The sequence below is a fragment of the Trichomycterus rosablanca genome, chromosome 2 (genome assembly GCF_030014385.1).
Source record: "Trichomycterus rosablanca isolate fTriRos1 chromosome 2, fTriRos1.hap1, whole genome shotgun sequence".
Taxonomy (NCBI): Eukaryota; Metazoa; Chordata; class Actinopteri; order Siluriformes; family Trichomycteridae; genus Trichomycterus; species Trichomycterus rosablanca.
The window spans coordinates 42,426,028-42,453,037 of NC_085989.1; the positions used below are offsets into that span (position 1 = coordinate 42,426,028).

At 39.6% G+C, this 27,010-nt stretch overlaps 2 protein-coding genes across 2 annotated transcripts; one reads left to right on the forward strand and one right to left on the reverse strand.

Annotated features, from left to right (window-relative positions):
- Nucleotides 1-347: 347 nt before the first annotated feature.
- Nucleotides 348-12,189, reverse strand: mfsd13al (major facilitator superfamily domain containing 13a-like). Its single transcript, XM_062990854.1, has 6 exons — nt 12,034-12,189; nt 9,203-9,922; nt 7,034-7,188; nt 4,786-4,869; nt 3,529-3,669; nt 348-1,171 (listed from the first exon to the last, which is right to left on the reverse strand). The coding sequence occupies exons 1-6, from the start codon at nt 12,187-12,189 to the stop codon at nt 1,030-1,032; spliced, it is 1,398 nt and encodes a 465-aa protein (XP_062846924.1). The 3' UTR covers nt 348-1,029.
- Nucleotides 12,190-14,954: 2,765 nt separating this feature from the next.
- Nucleotides 14,955-26,234, forward strand: cdr2a (cerebellar degeneration-related protein 2a). Its single transcript, XM_062990855.1, has 5 exons — nt 14,955-15,210; nt 18,561-18,673; nt 22,167-22,315; nt 22,941-23,117; nt 25,473-26,234. Exons 1-5 carry the CDS (start codon nt 15,129-15,131, stop codon nt 26,206-26,208), a joined length of 1,257 nt encoding a protein of 418 aa, XP_062846925.1. The 5' UTR covers nt 14,955-15,128; the 3' UTR covers nt 26,209-26,234.
- Nucleotides 26,235-27,010: the final 776 nt, after the last annotated feature.

The following is a 27,010-nucleotide window of genomic DNA, read 5'->3' on the forward strand; positions in this document are numbered from 1 at the left end:
TAGAGGGTAAGACAATTCAACAGACAATCAGTAGAACACATTTTGATAAACATGACATAAGCAATTGATAATGCAAAAAACAGCAGACAATTGTACATGACCATTTGCATGAATGTACAAACGCATTTGCAAAATGTGAAACACAATGAGAAATGCTATTATGATGTGCACAAGTGACAAGGAGATGTGGAGACTGAATGAACAGTTTTGAGAATTTCAATTCTGATCTGAGAAATGAACCAAATCGACTGAGAAAAACTGTAAAATATATATTGTTTTAACTTTCATGATTAGATAAACAATTAAAGGCACATAATTACAAAAAACATATAAAGTCAGTACAAATCTATAGTGTAAATGATTTATTTAAAAAAAAACTTACATTCATCCCATTCAACTTTGTAAACAATACCAAGCATAATTTAGTAATCACATGGTAATGGACAATTTAATTTATTTACAAATATATATTTTAATAGGGTACATAAAGTGCTTAGGAACATTACAAATATCCAATAATATTAATTTAACAAGTTCAATTGCTTTCAGATTTCTCAAACCCTGGTACCATATCCATATTTACCCAAAATGACATTTCCATTAGGAAACCAGTGGACATACACTATATGGCTACACGTATGTGGACACCACTTATGTTATGAAGTTTGGGTGTTTTTTTCTACTACACCTATTGCTAACAAGGCCTTCTTATTTTGTTTCAGTATAGTTGTTCCCCTGTGCACAAAACAAGGTGCTTAAAACTTGGTCTAATCACTGGAGGCAATCCTGTGGTCAACAGAGCTCTAACCTCAACCTTACTAAACACATTTGCGATGAACTGCATTCATCAAGCTCATGGTCAAGGGTCCACATACATTTGGCCATATAATGTGCAACTTTAATAACTAGTTTTGAAACAGTAGTAACTTAGTAATGCACAGCTTTAAAACCCCCATACAAAATTACTGTCCTTTGAACCTCCCCTTCTTTATAATTTGGAATAATCATGTAAAACAATTATGTAAAACATTATCCATCTATATACTTTAGGTCAGTTGTGTGACTGTCCCTGATCGAGAATGGCTTCCATGCCAGGACTTGCATAGCTGCCACGCACATTGGCACCAAGCACACCAAGTAGAACATGGTACTGTGAAGCGCTTCCAGTGCACTGTGAGTACAAAACAAAGTGACAGAGTTTTAATATCATCAAATAGCCTTCATTCATGGAATACATGAGCATTGAACTTTCTATAACAGTGTGACTCTGACTTAAATGTTTCAGTTGGCGTCTGCTGCAGGGCCAGTGACATCTACAGTTACTTTACCATCAAGTGGTAAAGTATAAGTGAGAGGCCTGCTATAGGGCTTATATTGACAAAAATACAGTTTTCTTGTTCTTTTCCTTCAATTTTCTTCTTTCTGGCACATTTAGGCTGCCAACTTGTCCTACAGTTTTCAAGATAGAGGCAATGAACTAACCACAGAGTAATTAGTCTAGCTGTTCGATAAGGAAAGTGGTATACAGCTTATTAATTGGAAGTACGTTTTCATATGGTCATAATTCAAATCAGATTTTTTAGTAAATAAGGTGCAAGATACAACAGCAAACACTTAGGAACAATAAAGCAACCACCTGAAAGACCATAGCAATCAGCTTAAATACTATAGCATCCTCTAAAACAGGGTTTTTTCAAACCCTGGGTCTCCGAAAAAAATGCAGAGAAAATACTAATAATTAAACAAACTTGTACGCAAACGCCCCTTGTGGAGGCTTATGTTACATCTTGTAAACCACAGAGAGAGTAAGATGCGTTGCTTGAGACAAAATGTGGGTTGCTTGAAAAACAGGTTTGCTCTAAAACACTTTAACAACCTGCAATTATTTAAAACACAATAGCAAGCACCTGGAACAGCATAGCAACCACTAGACAAACCTTAGCAACACACTAGAAATACCAGGGAGTTGCCAAGGCTGCACAATTAATTAATTATCTTCAATAAGTGAACTCTAACTTAAATGCTGTTTTAAAATGTATGTTTACCTAAGATAAGACAAGATTTCTGTATTGATCCCCGTGAGGGAAAGTCAAGTGTTACAGCAGCTCCAGTAAAGTGTAATTACAGTAAGTACAATAAATAGAATAAGATTAATATATGTATATATATTTATACACATATACACACATACATATATAACATTGACTCTATAATGCAATTACTATTGTACAGCAGTATGACAATTACAACTATATAAGAGAACACTATATATACTATGTGTTAGGGGTGGGTTTATAAAATCGATTTTTCGATTCGAATCGAAATATTTGAACGATCCGATATCGATTCATATAAACGCGAGATCGATCTTTTAAATACACCCCTTTTTATGGTGCACACGGAAATCTGTTACCCCCTTTAATTTCGCGTGACCAGCCAGTGTTTTTTCATGCAACGAGATCTGACCTGCACATCAGTTCAGCATGGCAGAAGCTCAAGTTATGACCACTACACAACTTTTTGCACTGATTTTCGGTCGGCGACGGGTCGGTGCTGGATTCGGGAGGAACTCTGTGTTCGCTCTGCGATCAAAACTCGGCTCTCAATCAATGTGAGAAACAGCGAGGGGAAACACAGGGGAGAGGTTGTAAACAGGTGGTGGAGCGCAATATAGTTTCTATCAGAATACATCAGCACACGCGAGTTTTACAGTATTTCTGACCTGATCGTTCTCTACAAAACAAAATATTTATTAACCTCCAACTCACTATAGAACAAGCCATGCTGCTCGTGTTGCCAAATCCACTCAGATTCATTTATTTCATCAGCGCACAAACTTTGATCTCTCGCTACTTGTTGATGTGCATGTTTGGACGTGGTATCATTAAACCTTTCATCACTTCTCACGTGTGTTTTCGTGACAAAACGTAGTTTTGAAGCTCGCCTGTGATTCCCCCTGGTGATAGATGGTGTGGTGTAAAACCCCCCATCGCCGATCAGTCAGTGTGAACATTACAGCGACCAGGTGTTAATCAGGGTGTCGTGTAGTGTAAACTTGGCATAAGCTGTTCAACAGCCAGGTGTATGTTTACATTACATTTACAATGTTGTAGCGTGTCAGACATATAAAATAATAATAAAAAATGAATGTTACTGTTTTCTGTTTTGGATTAATTATTTATGTAAACAAAATACACAAATATTTTTAATAATGAGTGTTCTTTGTACAATTATCACATTCGTTCTCTGAACATCTGTACATATTTAAACAAAGCCTGTTAATGTAACTCAAATATGCCTAAATGTGTTGAATCGAAAATCGAATCGAAGATCGAATCGAAGATCGAATCGAAGATCGAATCGAAGATCGAATCGAAGATCGAATCGAAGATCGAATCGAATCGGGACCTTGTGAATCGGAATCGAATCGATCCAGGAAATTAGTGGCGATACCCAGCCCTACTATGTGTGTAGTATGTAATGTAAGTCAAGTACAGAGCATTGCTGTGATTGCTGTGCTGTGTTTACCTCTGATCTTTTATATTTCCATCCTTTATATCCTCATAGCCGTACATATTCAGAATGAAGACTACCAACATAGGGGCTAAAGACTGGGCAGGTTTGGTGAAAAGAGCATTGGTCCCAAAAACCATTGATGACAGTGGGGTGCTAGATAAAGCAAAACAGCAGAAATTAAGCAAAGATAGACCTTTAAAAGGTCTGTAAAGCCATTTCTGAACTCTAATCCTAGTACTAAATTAAAGTGTCTGAGTTTAAAAGCAGAATTCATTTCTCAGTGACTGAAACCATAGCATTAGTTGACTAATATGCATGTACTGTGTATAACTATTGGGTGGGCCATTTAAATATGGGATTAGTAATGACTGTTAATTATACATAGTATTTTCAAACTACAGTACATGACATCATGGCTTATAACCTACATACTTTAATACATACACATCTTGTTCACTATGCACATCCTGTATAATGGTATGCAAATTCCATTAATATACACTGATTAGCCATAGCATTAAAACCACCTCCTTGTTTCTACACTCACTGTCCATTTTATCATCTCCACTTACCATATAGGAGCACTTTGTAGTTCTACAGTTACTGACTGTAGTCCATCTGTTTCTCTGCATGCTTTGTTAACCCCCTTTCATGCTGTTCTTCAATGGTCAGGACTCTCCCAGGACCACCACAGAGTAGGTATTATTTGGGTGGTGGATCATTCTCAGCACTGCAGTGACACTGACATGGTGGTGGTGTGTTAGTGTGTGTTGTGCTGTTGAGTGGATCAGACACAGCAATGCTTATGGAGTTTTTAAACACCTCACTGTCACTGCTGGACCGAGAATAGTCATCAATCATAATTATATAATCATAATTATCCAGCCAACAGCACCCCGTGAGCAGCGTCCTGACAGAGTGGACAGTGAGTGGACACGGTATTTAAAAACTCCAGCAGCGCTGCTGTGTCTGCTCCACTCATATCAGCACAACACACACTAACACACCACCACCATGTCAGTGTCACTGCAGTGCTGAGAATAATCCAGCACCCAAATAATACCTACTCTGTGGTGGTCCTGTGGGGGTCTTGACCATTAAAGAACAGGGTGAAAGCAGGTTAAACAGATGGACTACAGTCAGTAAATGTAGAACTACAAACTGCTTCTATATGGTAAGTGGAGCTGATAAAATGGAGAGTGAGTGTAGATACAAGGATGTTATGTTTAATGTTATGGCTGATCAGTGTAAATATACAAAGACTTTTACCTGCGCTTGTATTTCTGCAGGTCCGAGTCTATGATGTCAGCCAGTGGTAGGCCAAAAAGACTAAAAGCAGCCTGGACCAAAACCCTACTCCACATTCAAAGACAAGAAAAAGACAAACAGGGCATATTTAATATCTACAGTATTTATACAAAACAAAGACAGTACAGTGAGTACCAACAACTGATCAGTCTTATCTTTGTTATGTCTGTCTTTGCACTGAATTTGATAGGAGTGGCAACCGTCTTGAAGTATCCCTATTTGTTATTCCTTCTCACTGTAAAATTGTGAATTTCCACTTGGTTGGAGATGGTCTGAATGATGAGCAACAACAGACGTGATTCAGAGTTTATAGTTTATCTTTTCACACGTTAATGAGTTTCTTCATTAGATTGTGTCAACTGCATATTGACAAATGCTCACATCAGCAAGTTTCGCCTGAGGTTTTGCCTGAAGTTACAGTTTAGCTAACCAACGTTTCCCTGAAACTGTTGTTTTTACCCCTTTTTGGGACAGACCCCACCATTCCCCCCTGTAATTCAAACCATGATCTAGATGTTTTTCAGTCTATGCACTTTTTTGTTTGGTTTGAGCCTTGCAACTCTCCCATGGATGCCATTTATGGCCAGTTTCTTTCTTATTGGGGAGGGGCGACACGGTGGCTCGTTGGGTAGCACTGTCGCCTCACAGCAAGAAGGTCCTGGGTTTGATTCCCAGGTGGAGCGGTCTGGGTCATTTTTGTGTGAAGTTTGCATGTTCCCACAATACAAAGACGTGTAAGTGAGGTGAATTGGAGATACAAAATTGTCCATGACTGTGTTTAATATTTAAAACTAGAACTGATGTTTGTTTGTTTATTAGGATTTTAACGTCATGTTTTACACTTTGGTTACATTCATGACAGGAACAGTAGTTACTCATTACACAAGATTCATCAGTTCACACAAGGTTATATCGAATACAGTCATGGAAAATTTAGCATCTTTAGTTTACCTCACTTGCATGTCTTTGGACTGTGGGAGGAAACCGGAGCACCCGGAGTAAACCCAAGCAGACATGGGGAGAACATGCAAACTCCAAACAGAAAACTAAAACTGATGAATCTTGTGTAACCAGTAATTACCTGTCCTGTCATCAATGTAACCAGAGTGTGAAGTTAAAATCCTAATGAATAAATAAGAGAATCGTGTACATTGACCTTAACTGAGGCAAGTGGGTTCACCACTGTTCTAGGTTTTCTCCATTTGTAGATAATGTCTCTCATTGTGGTTTACTGGAGTCCCAGAACCTTAGCAATGGCTTTGTAACCCTTTTAATGACTTTGTTTGGCATCTTTATTTGAATCTCTTTAGAAAATGGCATTGTGTGCTGCTTTGTAAGACCTTGTAGCCTGCTTTACATTGACAGTCAGGTTCTATTTAAGTGATGCTTAAGTTCAACAGGTCTGACAGTAATTATGACTGGGTGTGGCTAGTGAAATTAAACCCAGTTGCAAACTGAATTTGGGTAACTGGCTTATTTAGTAGCTAAGGCGACATTTGCTTTTCCACACAGGGCCAGGTAATGTTTTTTTCTTTGTTTAATAAACATTTTGTGTTTACCTGGGTTTTCTATGTCTAATATTAAAAGTAGTTTGATGATCTGAAATGTATGGGTGTGCAAAATAAAGGAAATTGGGGAAGGGGTTTCACAGCTCTGTACTTAGGGCAGTTGTAGCTTAGTGGTTAAGGTACTGGTAATCAGAAGGTTGCCGATTCAAGCCCCACCACCATCAGGTTGCCACTGTTGGGCCCTTGAGCAAGACCCAAAACTGCTTGAATTGTATAGTCACAACTGTGAGTCGCTTTGAATAATAGCATCTGCTAAATGCCCAAAATTTAAATTTTACACATAATATCTTTTGATCTTGTACTAACAAATATAAATAAATGTATGTATTAATAACCATAAGCAAAAAAAAAAAACACATTAACATAATTTTATTATAATTTTCCAAAACTAATGTGGTTAATTACTGACTTTCAATCGTTATAAACAGGTCAGACGATTCACAATAAAGAAAATTTGGATTTTTGTCTAACATCAATTTCACCCAGCCCCATTTCTGCTGACCTACCACCTTGCAGAACATAGATTTAACACATATGGTGCTAATGATTAGACAGTCCAGATTGTCTTGTTTATCTGGAAGGTCAAGTGTGATAAATTACAGCTGGAAGGTGTGTTATAGTGAGTTATAATCATGTCTTACATGTTTGCGGTGATGAACAGAGCCAGGCAATAGTAGTGGCTCGATCCCAGCAGCAGCATTACGGCAGCAGCAACAGCTTCCACAAAGAAGGTCATGAGGATGATCTGGTAGTAGCCAACCTCATGAAGCAGATTCTGACTGCCCAACACAAGTAACTACACAAAGAAACACAATTTATGAGATGAAGTGAGGAATAGGAATACTTCACCTAAAATGCATGTTTACAGTGTGGATAATATCAAATACATTATTTTACACAAACAATTTAATGTGATAGTACCCTGTTAATACTGTAGTATAAATAGAAAATACACATCTGGATAAATATGTCCAGGTGTTCTGAAGGTGGGAGGGTATGAAGATTTATTAAAGCTGGAGAAGATCAGTATCCATAAGCTTACCAGCGGCATGATGAGGCTGAAAACATATTAATCTGATCTACACCAATCAGCCATAACATTAAAACCACCTCCTTGTTTCTACAGTCACTGTCCATTTTATTATCTCCACTTACCATATAGAACCACTTTGAAGTTCTACAATTACTGCCTGTTTCTCTGCATGCTTTGTTATCCCCCTTTCATGCTGTTCTTCAATGGTCAGGACTCTCCCAGGACCACTACAGAGCAGGTATTATTTAGGTGGTGGATCATTCTCAGCACTGCAGTGACACTGACATGGTGGTGGTGTGTTAGTGTGTGTTGTGCTGGTATGAGCGGATTAGACACAGCAGCGCTGATGGAGTTTTTAAACACCTCACTGTCACTGCTGGACTGAGAATAGTCCACCAACCAAAAATATCCAGCCAACAGCGCCCCATAGGCAGCGTCCTGTGACCACTGATGAAGGTCTAGAAGATGACCAACTCAAACAGCAGCAGTAAATGAGCGATCGTCTCTGACTTTACATCTACAAGGTGGACTAACTAGGTAGGAGTGTCTAATAGAGTGGACAGTGAGTGGACACGGTATTTAAAAACTCCAGCAGCGCTGCTGTGTCTGATCCACTCTTACCAGCCCAACACACACTAACACACCACCATGTCATTGTAACTGCAGTGCTGAGAATGATCCAGCACCTAAATAATACCTGCTCTCTGGTGGTCCTGTGGGGATATATAAGAACAGAGTAAAAGCAGGTTAAAAAGTATGTAGAGAAACAGATGGACTACAGCCAGTAATTGTAGAACTACAAAGTGCTTCTATATGGTAAGTGGAGATGATAAAATGGACAGTGAGTGTAGAAACAAGGAGGTGGTTTTAATGTTATGGCTGATCAGTGTATGTCACTTAATGTCAACCTGTAAAAATACAAAGTTGTAAGTAAATACTGTATTTTGATTTTCTTTAACTGCTTTATTCTGGTCAGGGTGGTGGCTGATATGCTGCAGTGCTGAAAATACTCAATGTATGAATGATATACACTGTGTCTATCTTTTACCAACATTTTGTTTGTTTGTTTTTATACACAGCTAATTTCCTAAGTCTCCCCTAACACATTACAACCACCAATAAGGGTAAGGCTAACACATGCTTCCTTTCAAGACACATTAAGCCAGTCAACTAATGTGTACAAGTTGCTACTAATACAGAGATCAAGGCACCAAACAACTTACTATTACAACAGGGAGGACAGGAATGCCAACATTTACAAAATACCCGTATACAAGGCCATCCAGCTCCCAGCTATAATGTCTTGTGACATCATCTGGGCTCTAAATTTGCAAACTCTGGTTAATAGGGCAAATACTTTTCTGTTGCACAATTCAAGGGCCCAGCAGTTTATAAATACAACATTTGTTTCTGTCCCACCATTTCAGCTTTTTAAAGACATCCACTTAGCCCACCTTCTTAGTTTTCAGGATTCATCTACCTGCACCCACCAACTTAGCTCTCAGAAGCCAGTTGTACATCTGGCCCTGTCATTTTAGGTCTTTTCACCTCCACATCTGGCCCTGCACCCTTACGTCTTTACTGCCACCCACTTGGCTTCAACTCATCAACACCTTTTAGCCAGCCACCTTTCCATGCCTCATCATCTTTCTGCATCTATGCACTTCTTAAATACTTAAAATTGGTAATTATTTTAGTCATGATAGTCCAGACAACCAGTCAGCACCAAAAAACTGCAGCATTGTTTCCCATCAAAATGCAATTAAGATGTGTGTACCTGAGGGCATATGAAGCCAGCACCATACATAATGCTCTTGGTGAACGATGGAAGGACATTTGGCGGTAAGAGATGTTCTGTAAAAATCATGGCGAAGTTGTTAAAAAAGGTCAACAGGAAGACCTGGAAAAAGTTCATGAACACAAACAGCTGGAAATCCCTGTTGGTAAGGATCTGCCACGTCATGCTGAGCACTGAGGACAGCGACAGGGGGGGATGCTGGCAGCGATCCTCTGATACTTTGGTGTCAAAGCGGCTTTCGCAGTAAAAGCCAGTGTAGACCATGCAGGCACAACCCATCAGTGCCACAAGCACACAGAAAGCCTGAAAAGTACCGAAGTCCTCCATGTTATTGGAGGCTAGACCACAGAAAAGCACACTGGAGGAGCCAATGAGAGATGCCACCTGGCTGTACTTGATCAGCCTTAACCTGTTCTGGTGGTGCTCCGAGATCTCTGCAAAGAGCGCACACTGAGCTAACAACACAAACGTAAGCAGGCCGTCGAAGGCGCACAGCGTAACCATGAGGTGCATGCCACTCAGCCAGTCGCCCGCTTCGTACGTCTTCCAGGGGAACCAGGCGAGTAAGAAGGCCAGGCCATAGAAGGGAGCACCGTACAGGATGGAGAGCCGTCGACGAGAGCAGCAGGGCACACGTGAATTATCCTGCAGGTAGCCGAAGAGCGGATCATTCAGAGCATTCCAGATCATGAAGACCACCTGTGAAGGACAAATAGAACCAGAAATATGAAAAACATGAAGATGGGGGTTGTTACCTAAATTCAAGGCCTTCAAACTTTTTTTTAACACAGTAAAGCTTTTAAATACATATACACCGATCAGCCATAACGTTAAAACCACCTCCTTGTTTCTACACTCACTGTCCATTTTATCAGCTCCACTTACCATATAGAAGCACTTTGTAGTTCTACAATTACTGCCTGTAGTCCATCTATTTCACTGCATGCTTTGTTAGCCCCCTTTCATGCTGTTCTTCAGTGGTCAGGACTCTCCCAAGACCACTACAGAGCAGGTATTATTTGGGTGTTGGATCATTCTCAGCACTACAGTGACACTGACATGATGGTGGTGTGTTAGTGTGTGTTGTGGATAAGGCACAGCAGCGCAGCTGTCACTGCTGGACTAAGAATAGTCCACCAACCAAAAATATCCAGCCAACAGCGCCCGTGGGCAGCGTCCTGTGACCACTGATGAAGGTCTAAAAGATGATCAATTCAAAGAGCAGCAATAGATGAGCGATCGTCTCTGACTTTACATCTACAAGGTGGACCAACTAGGTAAGAGTGTCTAATAGAGTGGACAGTGAGTGGACACGGTATTTAAAAACTCCAGCAGCTCTGCTGTGTCTGATCCACTCATACCAGCACAACACACACTAACACACCACCACCATGTCAGCTGAGAATGATCCACCACCTAAATAATACCTGCTCTGTAGTGGTCCTGTGGGGGTCCCGACCATTGAAGAACGGCATGAAAGCAGGTTAAAAAAAAGTATGTAGAGAAACAGATGGACTACAGTCAGTAATTGTAGAACTACAAAGTGCTTCTCTATGGTAAGTGGAGCTAAAAAAAAGGATAGTGAGTGTAGAAACAAGGAGGTGGTTTTAATGGTATGGCTGATCAGTGTATATTTATACACAGCTTTAAGCATGCCAAAGCAAACACCTAGCAATGAAATGTGTTGACTAAGTAAAGCCATTGCTGCATTTTGTGGACTCTTATACAGCTTATACACCTTTGAAGGTGCCCTAAGTGGTTCCTTTCTAAAGCCCAGGTGGTGCAGCAGGATATTCCGCTACCACATCAGCACCAAGTTTCTGAACTCCTCGGGTTCGAAACTCGATGTTGTCACCGGTCGGCTGGGCGCCATCTGGCGGGCATAATTGGCAGCGCCTGCAGCAGATACTAATTGGCCACCGTATTTAAGTGGGTAAAGATCAAACTCATTTTAAACTAAAGTGTCTATACCACCGAACATGCTGTATGTATATAGTTTTTCAGAAAAAGCCACAATAAACACATTTACAGTGTTTTTAGAAATACGCATACCTTTTATTTAATCACAGAATAAAGAAAGCTGGGTAAAAACACAAATGTTGCTCATCAGTACATACTGTATACATGACTGCCTTCCAGCTAATCCTGTTGACCAGGATGTTTTTTAAGAAGAGCAGTTGTAGCCTAGCAGTTAAGGTACTGGACTAGTAATCAAAAGGTTGCTGGTTCAAACCCCACCACTACCATGCTGTCACAGTATGCTGTTGCAGTACTGTAAGTCGCTTTGGAAAAAGGTGTCTGCTAAATGTAAATGTAAAGAAGGTGTTTGTGAGAAGAGGAGGATTTAAATTTAACTACAATGTCCAGGGGTGGCAGATTGGCTCGATGGGTAGCACTGTCGCCTCACAGTAAGAAGGTCCTGGGTTCGATGCCTAGGTAGAACGGCCCTGGTCCTTTCTGTGTGGAGTTTGCATGTTCTCCCCGTGTCTGCATGGATTTCCTCCGGGAGCTCCGGTTTCCTCCCACAGTCCAAAGACGTGCAAGTGAGGTGAATTGGAGATAGTAAATTGTCCATGACTGTGTTTGATATAGCCTTGTGAACTGATGAATCTTGTGTAAGCAGTAACTACCATTCCTGTCATGAATGTAACCAAAGTGAGTAAAAATATGACCTTAAAATCCTACACTAAAGAACTACAGTGTTCTCTTTTACCAAAATCACCCAATACTATTTAAGCACAATCAGTGTGTCTAGAATTACATGTATATTAATGAGTGATCATTTATATTAGTAAAATGTTCAGACTCACCTGGGACTTGTGGAAGGCTCCCTCTGAGATTTTGTACTTGTTTAGGAAGAGTTTAACATAATAAAAACTAAAAATACTATTCATCATACTGGATCCCAGTGTGGTCATTGAATAGGCTACAGCAGCTGGGTTTGCTGAGGATCTCCACAGTTTCATCATGATCTCCTGATATCCTGAATCACCTGAGCTGTACAAAATCACTACATGAAAAACCACTCCGGATTAAAACCAGACAATATCAGGTAGATCTAGCTACTAGATGGTCAGGAAACTCATGCACATTATCTACAGACTCTTACTAACTTCATGCTCACTGTATTGTGTACGGAAGCTGCCTCAGTGATACGCCAGTAGCTCAGGAGTTTCTGGCTGTGTCCTAAATAATCATGTACTCCCTATTCCCTACGAACTGCATAGTGCGCTATAGTGTATCTACTGACTGTGCAGCTTTGGATATTAACTTTTTACACTGTGGGAGGGTGGCATGTTGGCTCGGTGGGTAGCACTGTCACCTCACAGCAAGAAGGTCCTGGGTTCGATTCCCGGCTGGAGCGGTCCGGGTCCTTTCTGTGTGGAGTTTGCATGTTCTCCCCGTGTCTGTGTGGGTTCCCTTCCACAGTCTAAAGATGTGCAAGTGAGGTAAATTGGAGATACAAAAATGTCCATGACTGTGTTTGATATTAAATTTGTGAACTGATGAATCTTGTGTAACCAGTAACTACCTGTACTGTCATGAATGTAACCAAACATGACATTAAAATCCCAATAAATAAATACACTGTGTAATATAATAGTTTCATGAACTTTTCATCAACTGCTTTGTCCTGGTCAGGGTGGTGATGGGTTTCATCGGGAAACACTGGATGCAAGGCAGGAATACCCTGGACAAGGCACCAATCCATCGCTTAGGCCACCACCCCTCCCTCAGACACAGCATGTGAAATCTCATCAATGTACTTTATATCTTCTTCATGCTTTTTTTGTGTGTGTGTGTGTGTGTGTTTGCCTGTTCAGAGTATTTCCTACCTTTGGCCGAGTGAATCACACCCACCGCAACCCACCTAATATGCAACATGCAAAACATGCAAAACACCGTGCAGAGGTTAAGATCAAGTTCCCAGGTCTCATGTTGCTGTAAGGTAACCACACGTCTGCTAGTGTCCTGTTTATATAACTGGATTCATATTTTAGTTGCAGAAACGTTTAGTTAAGCAACATAAAACCCACTTAATGACCTTATAGGTCTACATTTGGTGTTTCACTTTTAAAAGAATGTATTTGTTTGTAGTTTTATTTAGTTTTAATCCACGGTTACATCGTTAACACCAGTAACACACTGGACTACACATTGGACCTATTATTTATTATTTATCGGTCACACCTGCACTTTACACAAAGTGTCATACATATACATATCTGCACAGTTATTTACCCACATATGTATAGTCATTTAGCAGCGTCTTTATTTTGTAATAGTTGTATAGTTATTTTACACATCTTTATTATTATTATTACTATTATTATTACTATCATTATTATAATGCCTACCTAGCTAAACCTATTCTTATTCTCATGCTTGTGCTTATTATTATTATTACTGTTACTATTATGTATATACAGTAGTACTATGTATATAGATGTAATGCCACATATGTAAATAGCTATAGATTATAATTATTATATTAATCATAGATATATAAGTGTACTGATATCGCTGTTTTCTTGCACAATGCTACTATTTACACTTCTGGTAGATGCTAACTGCATGTCTTTGCCTTGTACTGAGCAATGACAATAAAGTTGAATCTATCTATCTATATATCTATCTGTCTGTCTGTCTGTCTGTCTATATATATATATCAGTCTGTCTGCCTGTCTGTCTAAATATCTATCTATCTATCTATCTATCTATCTATCTATCTATCTATCTATCTATCTATCTGTGTCTGTCTGTGTCTGTCTGTCTATCTATCTGTCTGTCTGTCTGTCTATCTATCTATCTATCTATCTATCTATCTATCTATCTATCTATCTATCTATGTGTCTGTCTGTCTGTCTGTCTGTCTGTCTGTCTATCTATCTATCTATCTATCTATCTATGTGTCTGTCTGTCTGTCTGTCTGTCTATCTATCTGTCTGTCTGTCTATCTATCTATCTATCTATCTATCTATCTATCTATCTATCTATCTATCTATCTATCTATCTATCTATCTATGTGTCTGTCTGTCTGTCTGTCTATCTATCTATCTATCTATCTATCTATCTATCTATCTATCTATCTATCTATCTACAGTATATACCTACCTACCTACCTACTGTTACACCAAGTGTAGTATGTAATTATTATTATTATTATTATTATTATTATTAAAAAAACAAAACAAATGAAATATCTTAAAAATATAAAATTACTACCAGGCCAAAACATTTACATTGAACTAAATTTACATTAAATAACAAAGAAACATTTACAATGCAATTGAATAATTATCCACATTTATACAATTATCCATATTATACACATTAAAATTGTAACACTAAAACCAGACGACCACAAAATACCCCAATAAAACTAAACTCGTATGTAGTGCACTGTGTAGTGAACAGTGTGTGATTTTGGACAGACAGTGACTGACGCTCCACCTCCTGATCTCTTTGGCTACCACACGTCATATGATTGCTAGTCGCCGCTCCCATTGGCTGAATCGCAAACCACTGTTTTTGGCTATCTAATCACGCTATATAGGACAGTACAATAGGGCAGTTTGCACACTATCTAGTGTACTCCGCTATTGGTTTTGTTTATGTTGGGGTGCGACACACATTTTACAGGAGAGCCACGTTGCTTGGTTTGCTGAACCCGGTGTGTGATGTAGTGCAGTGCAGTGTAATGTTGTGTTATAAGATGTGATGTAGTGCAGTGCAGTGTAATGTTGTGTTATAAGATGTGATGTAGTGTATTGTACTGTTGTGTGGGTTTTAGGGGTTGTATGTGAGAAACCCGACAACGCGACCTGATGTAGGTCGGTGCATGGTTACAGAGGAGCGGAATTGGAGTATTTAAATCCGACTGGATCGTTTATAAAAGATAAAAATGCTGACGGACAGAATAGTGGAGAAGGAATTTGAAGGGAAGGAGGAAGATCTGTGGTACAGCAGGGAAGATCTGGAACATGGTAAGGGTCTTTATTCAGTCAGACTGGTAAATAAAGGGGAGAAAAGTGTATGTTTGAATTAATGTTTCAATTATATTGCCATTTTTGAGGATGTATGGGGTATGTATTGTGTTAATTGTGACAAAGCCACTATGTATTAATGTATTAAATGCCTTACAAACACAGGTAAGGTGATTTATTTAATATTTTAATGTTGATGCAGAATTTGTAGTCAGTTATGTTGTTTGCTTTGACACTATGTATTTATTTTTTGTATCAGTGCTGTTGTTATATGTACTGTTAGTTTACGTACAAAAGCTTGTTTTTTGGTAACTTAATAGGGATAGACATAGATGTAGATTATATATATATATATATATATATATATATATATATATAGATTAGAGACAGACAGACAGACAGATACAAATATAGATATATAGATAGATACATATATAGACAGATACATATGTAGATATATAGATGGATAGATACATATATAGATATATAGATATATACATATATAGATATATACATATATAGATATATAGATAGATACATAGACAGACAGACAGACAGACAGACAGACAGACAGACAGACAGACAGACAGACAGACAGACAGACAGACAGATAGATAGATAGATAGATAGATAGATAGATAATATGTGAAGGAAAGATTACGGCTTATTAAAGTGTTTTATTAGATCCAGATGAATTGCAATGTGTGCATATGCATATGTTGTACATTTTGAGAGCAAAAACCCCAATACAACTGTATTGTAACATACACTATGTCATTTGTAAATGCCTGTTTTAAGTAAGAATATATCACTGCATTTACATATTTCCTCGTCTTTCGTATATAAAATAGATGCTTGTGTATTAATATATTGTACATTTCTTATGTACTTTATTTACCGAATCAAAACTTGTCCTCACCGTAACCTTAGTAGAGGACCTTGGTTCGTGCGAAACTGCATACTCGCATACTAAACAGTATGTGACAACAGCGCGATACGGCAGCTTCAGTACTATTTTTAGCATACTGTTTAGTAGGGTAGTATGCGGACGAGTGGGTGGTATGCGGTTTGGAACCAATGCGGGTTGCCATAGTGTTCCCAGAGCAACCGCGTCAGATAAAGGCCACGCGTGTAGCAACCGAGCCTGTCCTGCACCGTAGCGCCGTTAGCATCATAAGCTAACATTTATTTTATTTAACCCATTTTGTTTGTAAAACATGACGTTAAAATCCTAATAAACACTTTTGGTTACATACATGACAGGAACGGTAGTTACTCATTACACAAGGTTCATCAGTTCACAAGGTTATATCAAACACAGTCATGGACAATTTAGTGTCTCCAATTCATCTCACTTGTACGTCTTTGGACTGTGGGAGGAAACCCACGCAGACACGGGGAGAACATGCAAACTCCACACAAAAAGTACCCGGACCGCTCCACCTGGGGATCGAACCCAGGACCTTCTTGCTGTGAGGTGACGGTGCTACCCACCTAGCCACCGTGCCGCCCTTATCCCATTTTAAAACGATTTAACTTGCATTTGTTATAAATAAAAACGACACATATGTTGCACATATTCATGTCATATCAATACTAGGTTTTATTTAGGAATCCTTTCAAGTACATGCTCAGTCTCCTTGTAGAGTTGTTCTTCATCTTGTTTGTCAGCAGTTGCTGTGTAACACTGGATAACAGTCACAGCTCTGGGCTTTGTGGCAAATGTGGCTGATATGACTCTGCTACTCACTGGGTTGCAGGATATGTAGCAACTTCATGTCTGCTGCTCTTTTTGCCCAGTAGCACCGTGTCCATCCAGCGTCTTGAAGTGTCTAATGCCTGACTACTTAGTCTGAGAGAAACCCAGTCTCCCCAGTTCACTACCAAGTATTCATAACTTGCCAAGTGAATTGAGACCCTGAATATTCCCATGTCCTAACTTTAAGTGAAATCTGGTGTTTAGCTTGGGGGTCTAAGCCATTTCTCTCTTTGATCTTTGCATCTTCTCTTGGTTGTGTTTTACTGCGTCTTCTTTCTTTGTTGCGAACCAGAGAAAATGAGCCAGTGGGTTTGTTTGTTTAAAGCTAAACTACAATTCAGCTTTTAACAAACAACTGTACAGTCTGTAAATTATTTGTATAACATTTACATTACATTTACGGCATTTACCAGATGCCTTTATCCAAAGTGACTTACATTACAGTTACAGTATACAGTCTGAGCAACTGAGGGTTAAGGGCCTTGCTCAAGGGCCCAACAGTAGAAACCTGGCAGTGGTGAGGCTTGAACCAGCTGTTTTTTTTAAATGTATACATACATATATTTACTATGGTACACAACCTTCACATTGGTAGACTCAAGCCAACATAAGCCTTAAACAACTTGCTTTCTAGCATTTATCTCACTAACAGTGTAATTACAGATAAACAGATATTCTTTTTATTGCATTTTATAAAATGTCCCAACTTTTCTAAAATGGGTTTGTATTAAAAATACCCAAACAAGACAAGTCACCTTTTAACAAACAACTGTCTGTACAGTAAATGATTTTTTGTATTAGAGATGGTCTGTACATTTTACAGCATTTGTTGATAACTGTGTGATATTGTGTAAAAAATCTGCCATGTAGCTACAGTATGTATATGACTGTTTAATATTACTGTGTGTTCTCACTGGTAATATATGACAATGCTTGTTGTGCAGGCAATGAGACATTTCTCAAGTTGATGAGAGTTTAAATGCCACAGGGGTAGTGCTGAATTTGCCTACAGTAAAATGCACCTTTTTCATAGAATTCGGCTGTCATAAGAGTGGTATAACGGTCACATTGGTGTCGGCAGACTACTACTATTAGATTAAATGTAGTTGCATAGCTTGTAGTGACCAAAGTGATGTTACCACATTTCAGAGTTTGTTTACTTGATTCCTCTTTTTTATTGTAGAGTAAAGATCAACTACTTTAGCTGGTGTTATAAACAGCTGCAAGTCTTTAGATGGGTTTTTTGTGACTTTCTAATTTGTTGCTTAGCCTTTGCTAAAATGTCAGCAGACTGGCCACTCCTGGGTAGATTTGCTACAGTATTTACGAATTGCAGGCTGATATTTAAAGAGGCTATATTCATGTAAAAAGTATATATTTTTAAACAATCATTTAAGCCATGAGAAGGTAGACCATTATTTTTCACATGTGTAAAGTTCTTGTGTGGCTCTTTCCTCAGGATACTTGTAACTCAAACACTAATGTTGTCCAGAATGTGGCTCTGTAAATTCCTGCCCTTGGGCTGATAGGATGTCCTAAGCTGTGCACATACTCTCTGGTAAATGTTTACTCTTACTGTGTGTGTGTGCAGATCTACACTTGGCTGCAGAGTTGGGAAAGTCACTGCTGGAGAGGAACCATGAGTTGGAGCAGGGCCTTCAGCAGATGTACTCCACCAACCAGGAGCAGCTGCAGGAGATTGAGGTTACATTCCTCTTTAGTGCTGTCGTATGATGTATACAATGTTGTTAAGAAACGGGATATTTCACCAGCCGTACTTCCTTCTGTAATGTCCTGTTTCTTGAGAAATGTATTGTGTACTGCGGTACTATTGACTACATCTCGGTTACATTGCTTTCCTCTTCCTGCCCTCATGCTGCATTCCAGCATATTTAGAGGTTACATACTTATGGGTCATTTTAGTGGAGGAAATATTAATGCAAACAACAAAATGTTAAATAAGTATGACAAGGGCGCTTAGGTGGCACAGTGGGCTAAGATGCTAGAACAACACTTTGAATTGTTCCAGGCCGTGAGTTTGTATCTTAGCCATGTCACCGACCTAGCAAGGTGTCCACACAGACACAATTGGCTATGTTTAGGGGAGGACAGCGTCTTTCTATGGCCTGAGGGAGCAGCACTTTAAAGTGTTTTACAGGACAAAAAATGGCACAGATACAAATTCAAATACAATGATAAGTCAAAAATCAAATGAAAAGAAACGCTTGATTAAAGTTGAGTAAATGAATGATTTACACACTGTAAATCAGCATGTCACTGCAGCCGCAGGTTTTTAAACCAGTCCTGCTGTTTGGGGAAAATGTCTCTGTTACTGGTAAATGTAGGAAAACTGCATGCAAAAGACTGTACTCCTCATGTTGGGCCTCTGGCAGACCAAATATGGAACTGGACTTTGGAACTGGACCTGTTCTGTGTCCTGTATTTGTATTATTATGGTAAATATCACCCCATACACAGTCAGAAAGAATTTTTCTTTGAGATATTCAAAATATGGAAATGTGCAGTTTTACAGATATCAGATATTATTATCAAAAAAATAACTCCAAGATTCTTTAGACATTGTTTGTCCTCCAGATTCATAGGTTCTAGATAAGCCTGTACGTCCTTTGTTTGTGTCTCACTTCCCACAATGAGAACCTCTGTCTTATCTCTGTTTAACTGCAGGAAATTGCAATACATCCACATTTATGGTGGAGAAGAAAACTTTTGCATTGTTTTTGTCAAGTTACTAAAATAATAAATTCTCACTGACCTCATCTCATGGTTAAAGTTTTAAATTCTGCTTTATATAAAGCAAGATTAAATGTTTACCAGGGCTCTAGACTAACTTGTTGCACTGGTTGCACTGGTGCGCCTAACTTTTTTTCTTAGGTGCACCAGCACAAAAGTTAGGTGCACCCTAATTTTCGACCGCATCGCATTTAACACCGCAGTTTTACAGGTTCACTTTTTTTTTTCGCTGTCCATATAGGCAATATTGACTTGTAAATGATTAACTAACAATATGGTCAACATGGCCTCCTCTGATGATCTGTTTGCTGCTGCCTGCCGCTGAAAGGCAGTGGGGAGAGGGGACACTGGGGCAGTGCATTTATTGGGGCACGTAATGTGTTTTATAGATGCATTGTGCTTTTCAGCCTTTCAATTCGAAATGTATTAGAACCAGTCACAAATACACTATTGCCGGCCATGGTCTTCCCATGGTCTTTACAGTTAATTATAGTATTATAGTCTAATTATAGTACACTATTATAAAAATTATAACAATAATAATAGAGTAAATGTGTGTATGTATGTGTGTCTATCTATTTATATGTGTGTGTATATTTAAAATGATATGTATATATATATTTGTGTGTGTGTGTGTATGGGGCTCTAGAGTGTTAGAGTGTAATCTTAAATGCAGTGCATTATATTATCGGCTTTACTGGATCTTTTACACAGATTCCCAAAATCACTTGCGGTGCACTTACTGCGGTACACTTATTCTAATATTTCACTGTCTTTTAGTTATTTTTATATTTTACTTAACGAAAATATTGTGGTGTTTTTACTTTCGCTATCGCCGCACTTTACCGCTAGCATTAGCCTATTGCTACTAGAGGGTCGGCTCACCACTGTCCGGGATGTTACAGGTCTCTTGCTGTGTGGTGATGGAGGTGTGGGAATAAAAGCACACGACAAGGTAGACTTCACTGTCTAGCTCCAGAAACCGAACTTTAATGCTGGGACTGTCCGGCGAGTCTCATATACAAAACTAAACCAACTGAACGTCGAAACGCACATGTATAAACCTGGTGCTGCATTCTGATTGGCTGAGCTGAATGTCGCTCACATATCGCCGCTACAATATTGTCCTGCCCTTCACTGTCTCTGATTGGTTTAGACCATGATTTGGGCCTGATGTGTGTCTGTTGTACCACAGGGAGACTTTCAGAGTAGCGGAGACTTTTTTTCCCCTCGAACGGCTGGTCGTACCGGTGCGACCTCAGATTTTTTTTAGTCGCACCATTGAGAAATTAGGTCGCATGTGCGACCAAATTGGTCGCACTCTAGAGCCCTGTTTACATTTCATGATAAAGACTGTTTCTCCAGGGCTTTTTTGTCTTTGCCTTTTGTCAAAAACAACCTTGGTTTTTAGTGGTGTGACGGTATCAACGCTGTTGATAAGCCTAGAGTTAAATGTCCCTGCTTGGAGCATTAGCTGATGACAAAGGTGAAAGGTTGGGTAGAGAGTGCATTAGATCCATGAACGCTACAGCAGTATCTGTAGTTATATAGCGCTTAGTTACTCTTATCACTTCTGGTTTTGTACATGCTATCATGATAAGGAAAAGACACAACATTGATCTGAGATTGCACAATTGACTATTCCAGGTTCTTTTATGTATATGAGATGTGAAATAATCAAGCTGCTTATGAGTGGGACCTGACATGGACTTTGACAGCCTAACACACTGGATCTGTGTGCCTGTCCATGTGATTATTAAAGTTTCCAGTGATTAAAAAACACTGTCAAAATCTGTGGTAACCCTGGAAAGCATCTCCCCAAACACATAAAGAAAGTCTGTATGATACTTAGGTGGATGACGATTACACTTGTTGCATCGCAAGTATGCTAAGGTGGAGAATTCTCTGATTGATACAGATAGATATAGATATTATTTATTTGTCATATATACATATACAGGTGTACAGTACAATTAAATTCTTTCTTCGCATATCCCTGCTTGTTTGGAAGCTGGGGTCAGAGCGCAGGGTCAGCCATGCTACGGTGCCCCTGAAGCAGACAGGGTTAAGGGCCTTGCTCAAGGACCCAACAGTGGCTGCATAGCAGAGCCTGGATTTGAACCACCGATCTTCCGGTTGATAGCCCAAAGCTCTACCCACTAGGTTACCACTGTCCCATATCTGGGTACAGTTACACAGGCAGGCCGCACCACCCTTCATTTTATCCCTAAATACACTAAAATACCTAATATGTGAAGGAGAGGCTTAACTGAGGATTAAACAGCACAATTATAACCAAACAACTCACGTTTAAAATGTGAGTATTCAGAAGCATCAGTAGATGAAAAATATCATTCCATTGACAGCCATCCACTATTATTTAGCTTGGTAATGTAAGTAATATTGTACAACATTCATTTTTAATACCTTCCTTTTTTCTTTTTAGTACCTGAATAAGCAGGTGGAGCTGCTGAGGCAGGTGAATGACCAGCATGCTAAAATGTACGAGCAGCTGGACGTTGCTGCACGAGAGCTGGAAAAGAGTAACCACAGTCTGGTGCAGGATAACCGCACAGCACAGGGAAAAATCCACAGGTGAGAAGCTGAAGCTGACTTTAATACATTATTTAATGGGCAGGCATGTTGCCTCGGTGGGTAGCACTGTCGCCTCACAGCAAGAAGGTCCTAGAAGGTGAAGAGGTCCGGGTCCTTTCTGTGTGGAGTTTGCATGTTCTCCCTGTGTCAGCGTGGGTTTCCTTCAGGAGCTCTGGTTCCTCCCACAGTCCAAAAATGTGCAAGTGAGGTGAAATGGAGATACTAAATTGTCCATGAGTGTGTATGATATGAAAAACTTGAACTGATGAATTTTGTGTAACCAGTAACTACCGGTCCTGTCATGAACGTAACCAAAGTGTGTAAAACATGACGTTAAAATCCTAATAATCAAACAAACATCAGTTCTAGTTTTAAATATTAAACACATAAATAATGATGTGACTAGGCTTAGGGTTGAATATTCACTTGATAGTCAGAGTAATAAAGACACAATGAGTAGTGCAATGTTCATCTCCTGTTTTACATGCTTTATTATTCTCCTAGTCATGTTTTATTATTACATAGATGTTAAATATAATTTAGGATATTATACTAATCTAGAGCCACTTTACTAAAATATAAAGCTTCTCTGTTTTATTCCTTTACATGTCTGTCTTTTCTTCAGCCTGACCGAGACCATTGATGGCTTACAGACTTATATGGAGAGTTTGCAGAGGCAGGTGGAGGAGCTGAAGGTAACTCAGTCTGAGCGCTTAAAGAGGGAACGGACTGAATCTCGCAACGCCCTGACTGCTCAAAGCATCTCCTGTCTGAAGGAGCTCTATGATCTGCACCAGGACACGTGAGTCTGTTTTAAACAAGCTGCCAGGTTGGCATTAAAACTCTCGTGCTTCAGCATGCTGAGGGAGTGCACCTCTGTGGATGAGTCTCAACCTGCTCATGTGCCCTAGATTCTGATGTACTGATACAGCTAAGATTAGAGATATTTGCAGCCTTAGAGTAGTTTTGTTTTTAAATATAAGTGAATAAGTCTAGTCTAGCCGTTCCTAACTTTGGGTCAGGACCTCATGTAGGATTGTCTGAGATTTTTGTATTAAGCATTATATAATTACTAATTATTATTAGTGATTTTGATGCTATGTCTGTTTCTGTTATTAAGTTTCTGTTATTTTGTTCTACTAATGGATTCCAAAGTTGTGGAGCTTTTAACAACAAACCAACCCTAGAAAGTTTGGTCTAATTGTAAGATTTGGGCCTGTGTACAGTTAGATTAAATACAGCAACTAAACAGTACTAAGCAGTTTACAGTCGGTTTACTGCACCCCTCTTGCATCACAATGATACATACACGGCTCAGCCATAACGTTAAAACCACCTCCTGGCTTCTACACACACTGCCCATTTTCAGCTTCACTTACCATATAGAAGCACTTTGTAGTTCCACAATTACTGACTGTAGTCCATCTGTTTCTCTACATACCTTTTTAGCCTGCTTTCACCCTGTTCTTCAATGGTCAGGACCCCCTCAGAGCAGGTATTATTTAGGTGGTGGATGATTCTCAGCACTGCAGTGACACTAACATGGTGGTGGTGTGTTAGTGTGTGTTGTGGTATGAGTGGATCAGACACAGCAGCGCTGCTGGAGTTTTAAAATACCATGTCCACTCACTGTCCACTCTATTATACACTCCTACCTAGTTGGTCCAGCTCGTAGATGTAAAGTCAGAGACGATCGCTTACAGTATCTATTGCTGCTGTTTGATTTATGATTTATACTCATGTCCATGATTCATACTCCTATTCCACAAAAACAAGGCGTGCAGAGTAAACAGTGCTGAAACATGATTGACCTTCACCCACTCTTGGTTTACATGTTTACATGTTCTTCTTTCTTGGGGAGCTTGCATCTGTTAAAAAAAAGAAACTTTTATACATTTGTATCATTTAAATGATGATTGGGGGAAGCAGGGTGGCTCGGTGGGTAGCACTGTTGCCTCACAGCAAGAAGGTCCTGGGTTCGATTCCCAGGTGGGGCAGTCCGTGTCCTTTCTGTGTGGAGTTTGTATGTTCTCCCAGTGTCTGTGTGAGTTTTCTCCATGAGCTCTGGTTTCCTCCCACAGTAAAAAGTACATGCCACTGAGGTGAATTGGAGATACTAAATTGTCCATGACTGTGTTTCACATTAAAAACTGGAACTGGCACCCAGGTGGTGCAGCGGGATATTCCGCTAGCACACCAGCGTCGAGATTCTGAACTCCTCGACTGGGTGCCATCTAGCGGGCATAATTGGCAGTGTCTGCAGCAGACACGGTTCTGCTAGGGTGGGATGACCAGACTATGTGGGTGGGGACTTCAAACGCTGTGTAAGGACCCTGATTAGCAGATACGCCTGTGCAGAATGCATGAGTGAAAAAGGGTTCCGCTAAGGGCTGCACACAGGTCGGAAGAGGCGTGAGCAGAATATACCCACCTCGACTGCAATCAGGGATCCCCCAGCAATGGAAGACAAATTGACTACACTAAATTGGGAGAAAATGCATAAATAAAATAGGATAAAATAAAAACTTGAACTGATTAATCTTGTGTAACCAGTAATTACCTGTCCTGTCATGAATGTAACCAAAGTGTGTAGAACATGATGTTAAAATCCTAATAAATAAATAAATGATTAAAGATCCACCTCTTTACTAAAAGGTTACATAGCAGAGTCATGTTCTTAGACCATTGTGTATTTGTACTAGAGTTAGGAAATGTTTACTCTTCTGTAAGTTGCTCTGGATAAGATCTGCTAAAGGCTGTAATGGAAATGTAGTTGTGCTTGGGGGGTTTATGCTCATCTTATTCTCTTACAATATGGCCATGTTAAATATGTTAAGCTGTGTTTTTTATTTAAGCATGAAGACTTGATATAAACTTTTGTCTTGTGTTTAATATTTTAATGGGTCACTATGAGTTTGGTTAATGGTTACCCCTTAACTTATAAGTCTCAGTTAACAGTAAAACATAGGGCAATTTGCATCCCTAATCTCAAGGAATTATTACATTTTTACTAGGTATAGAAAATAAACTATTAGCATGTTCCTTCTTTAAAGAGGTTTGCTTGGAGTATGTATCACTTTACTGTCATTCTGGGCAATTAATGTTAATACCTGCTATCTGTATGAGTAATACATACAATGTATTTGTTTCTCTGCAGGTGCCTCAGTACAGAATCACTTGAGGATCGTTCGTTGTGGGCATTAGATGCAGGCCTGGTGGCAGAGGAAAAATCTGCACTAAAAAAAACCCTGTGTAACCTGCACGCCCAACTGGCTAGTGAACGTGAGCGACGGGAAGCCACCGAAAAGGTTATAGAGCTAACAGAGCGTGAAAAGAGGGCACTAGAGCACCGGGTGGCATTGCTTGAGGGGGCACGGCGCCGACAAGCTGAACTAGAGGTTGAGGTGGTAGAGCTGCGTCAACTGTGGCGTTCTGAATCCAGCGCTAAACCTACAGACTCGCTCATGCCAGACACCGTGTTTTACCTGGAGAAAGCGGTGGAGTCAGGAACAGGACCGGACGATTGCGAAGACGAGGGGCCAGCACAGGACCTTAGACGCGGGCACAAGCTCACATGTATCAGGCGATCTGAAGCGGTGAGGCAGCGCGGTATCTCGCTGCTTAATGAAGTAGATGCGCAGTATGGCGTATTGAAGACCAAATATGAAGAGCTGCTGCACCGCTGCCAGCGCGGCGACGACGAACTCAGCCACAAAGGTGTCCAGACGCCGGCTGTTGCCTTAAAAATGCAATCGTTGTCTCCCATGGATGAACCGTACCAGCCGGAGTACAAGGCTCTCTTTAAGGAGATTTTTACATGTATCCAGAAAACCAAAGAGGACCTGAAGGAGAACAGGGCCACAGTGAGACAGAAGCAGGTTTTGGACGAGTGAAACAACTTTAATTTGTATTATGTCCACAGGCTTTGCACTTTGTGTTGATTCCTCTTTGATGGTAATGGGTTGGAGAAAAGTTTGGCAAGACATTTTTATGACGCTCTAAAAGGATCAGGTTTAGTGGGGATTTTGCTAAAAACTCTTGAGCCATATTATAGAAATTAAATGGTTTGTTCCTAATCTATAGTTAGTAAGGCTGCCTTACTAACTGTAGAGTTGCTGGGTTTTGCTGCCTACTTCAGTAGACAGAAATTGTGTGGTTGTTTTTTTTTTTTTTTTACAGTGATATCACAGTATTTTAAAAATTATTGCATCACTGCACAAGGATTTCTGCAAGATTTTGTTCTAATGTTAGCCTTTGTGAGGTCTTACACTGATTTATTTTACCAGAAAGCCTGGATCGCAATACCTAAACCCAATAATCAAGTGGGAGCATTTGCATCCTTTTGACTCTGTAGTGTATACACCAGTGCATGGCGTCACAAATGCTCTTTTTACCAAATGTACACAAATTCCAATAGATACACATTTCAGAATCTTGTGGAAAATCTTTCCAGTCGAGAGGAGATGCAAATGACTGTAGGAGGTATTTTTAGGTTTAAATGATCATAGTTCTAATTACATGGTCTCTATAAGTTTTTCAAAACCCAAAATGTGAATTTTTAAAACAAATAATACAATTAAGTCAATTAACAATGATATCTAACATTAACCAGTATGCTAATTGTAGCTAAGCATTCCCGTATCGCAGTTTATTTAGTGTGATTCATTGATGAAGCTAAAACTCATTACTGTTAAT

What these genes read in the sequence shown, in the direction of transcription:
- mfsd13al (XM_062990854.1), bottom strand. Translation starts at nt 12,189, where the DNA reads ATGAAACTGTGGAGATCCTCAGCAAACCCAGCTGCTGTAGCCTATTCA. An exon ending in CTGGCTTCATATGCCCTCAG is followed by an intron (nt 7,189 to 9,202) that starts GTACACACATCT and finishes TTCTTTGTGTAG; the next exon opens with TTACTTGTGTTGGGCAGTCA. An exon ending in CTGTTCATCACCGCAAACAT is followed by an intron (nt 4,870 to 7,033) that starts GTAAGACATGAT and finishes AATGTGGAGTAG; the next exon opens with GGTTTTGGTCCAGGCTGCTT.
- cdr2a (XM_062990855.1), top strand. Translation starts at nt 15,129, where the DNA reads ATGCTGACGGACAGAATAGTGGAGAAGGAATTTGAAGGGAAGGAGGAA. An exon ending in AGCAGCTGCAGGAGATTGAG is followed by an intron (nt 18,674 to 22,166) that starts GTTACATTCCTC and finishes TTTTCTTTTTAG; the next exon opens with TACCTGAATAAGCAGGTGGA. An exon ending in GCACAGGGAAAAATCCACAG is followed by an intron (nt 22,316 to 22,940) that starts GTGAGAAGCTGA and finishes TCTTTTCTTCAG; the next exon opens with CCTGACCGAGACCATTGATG.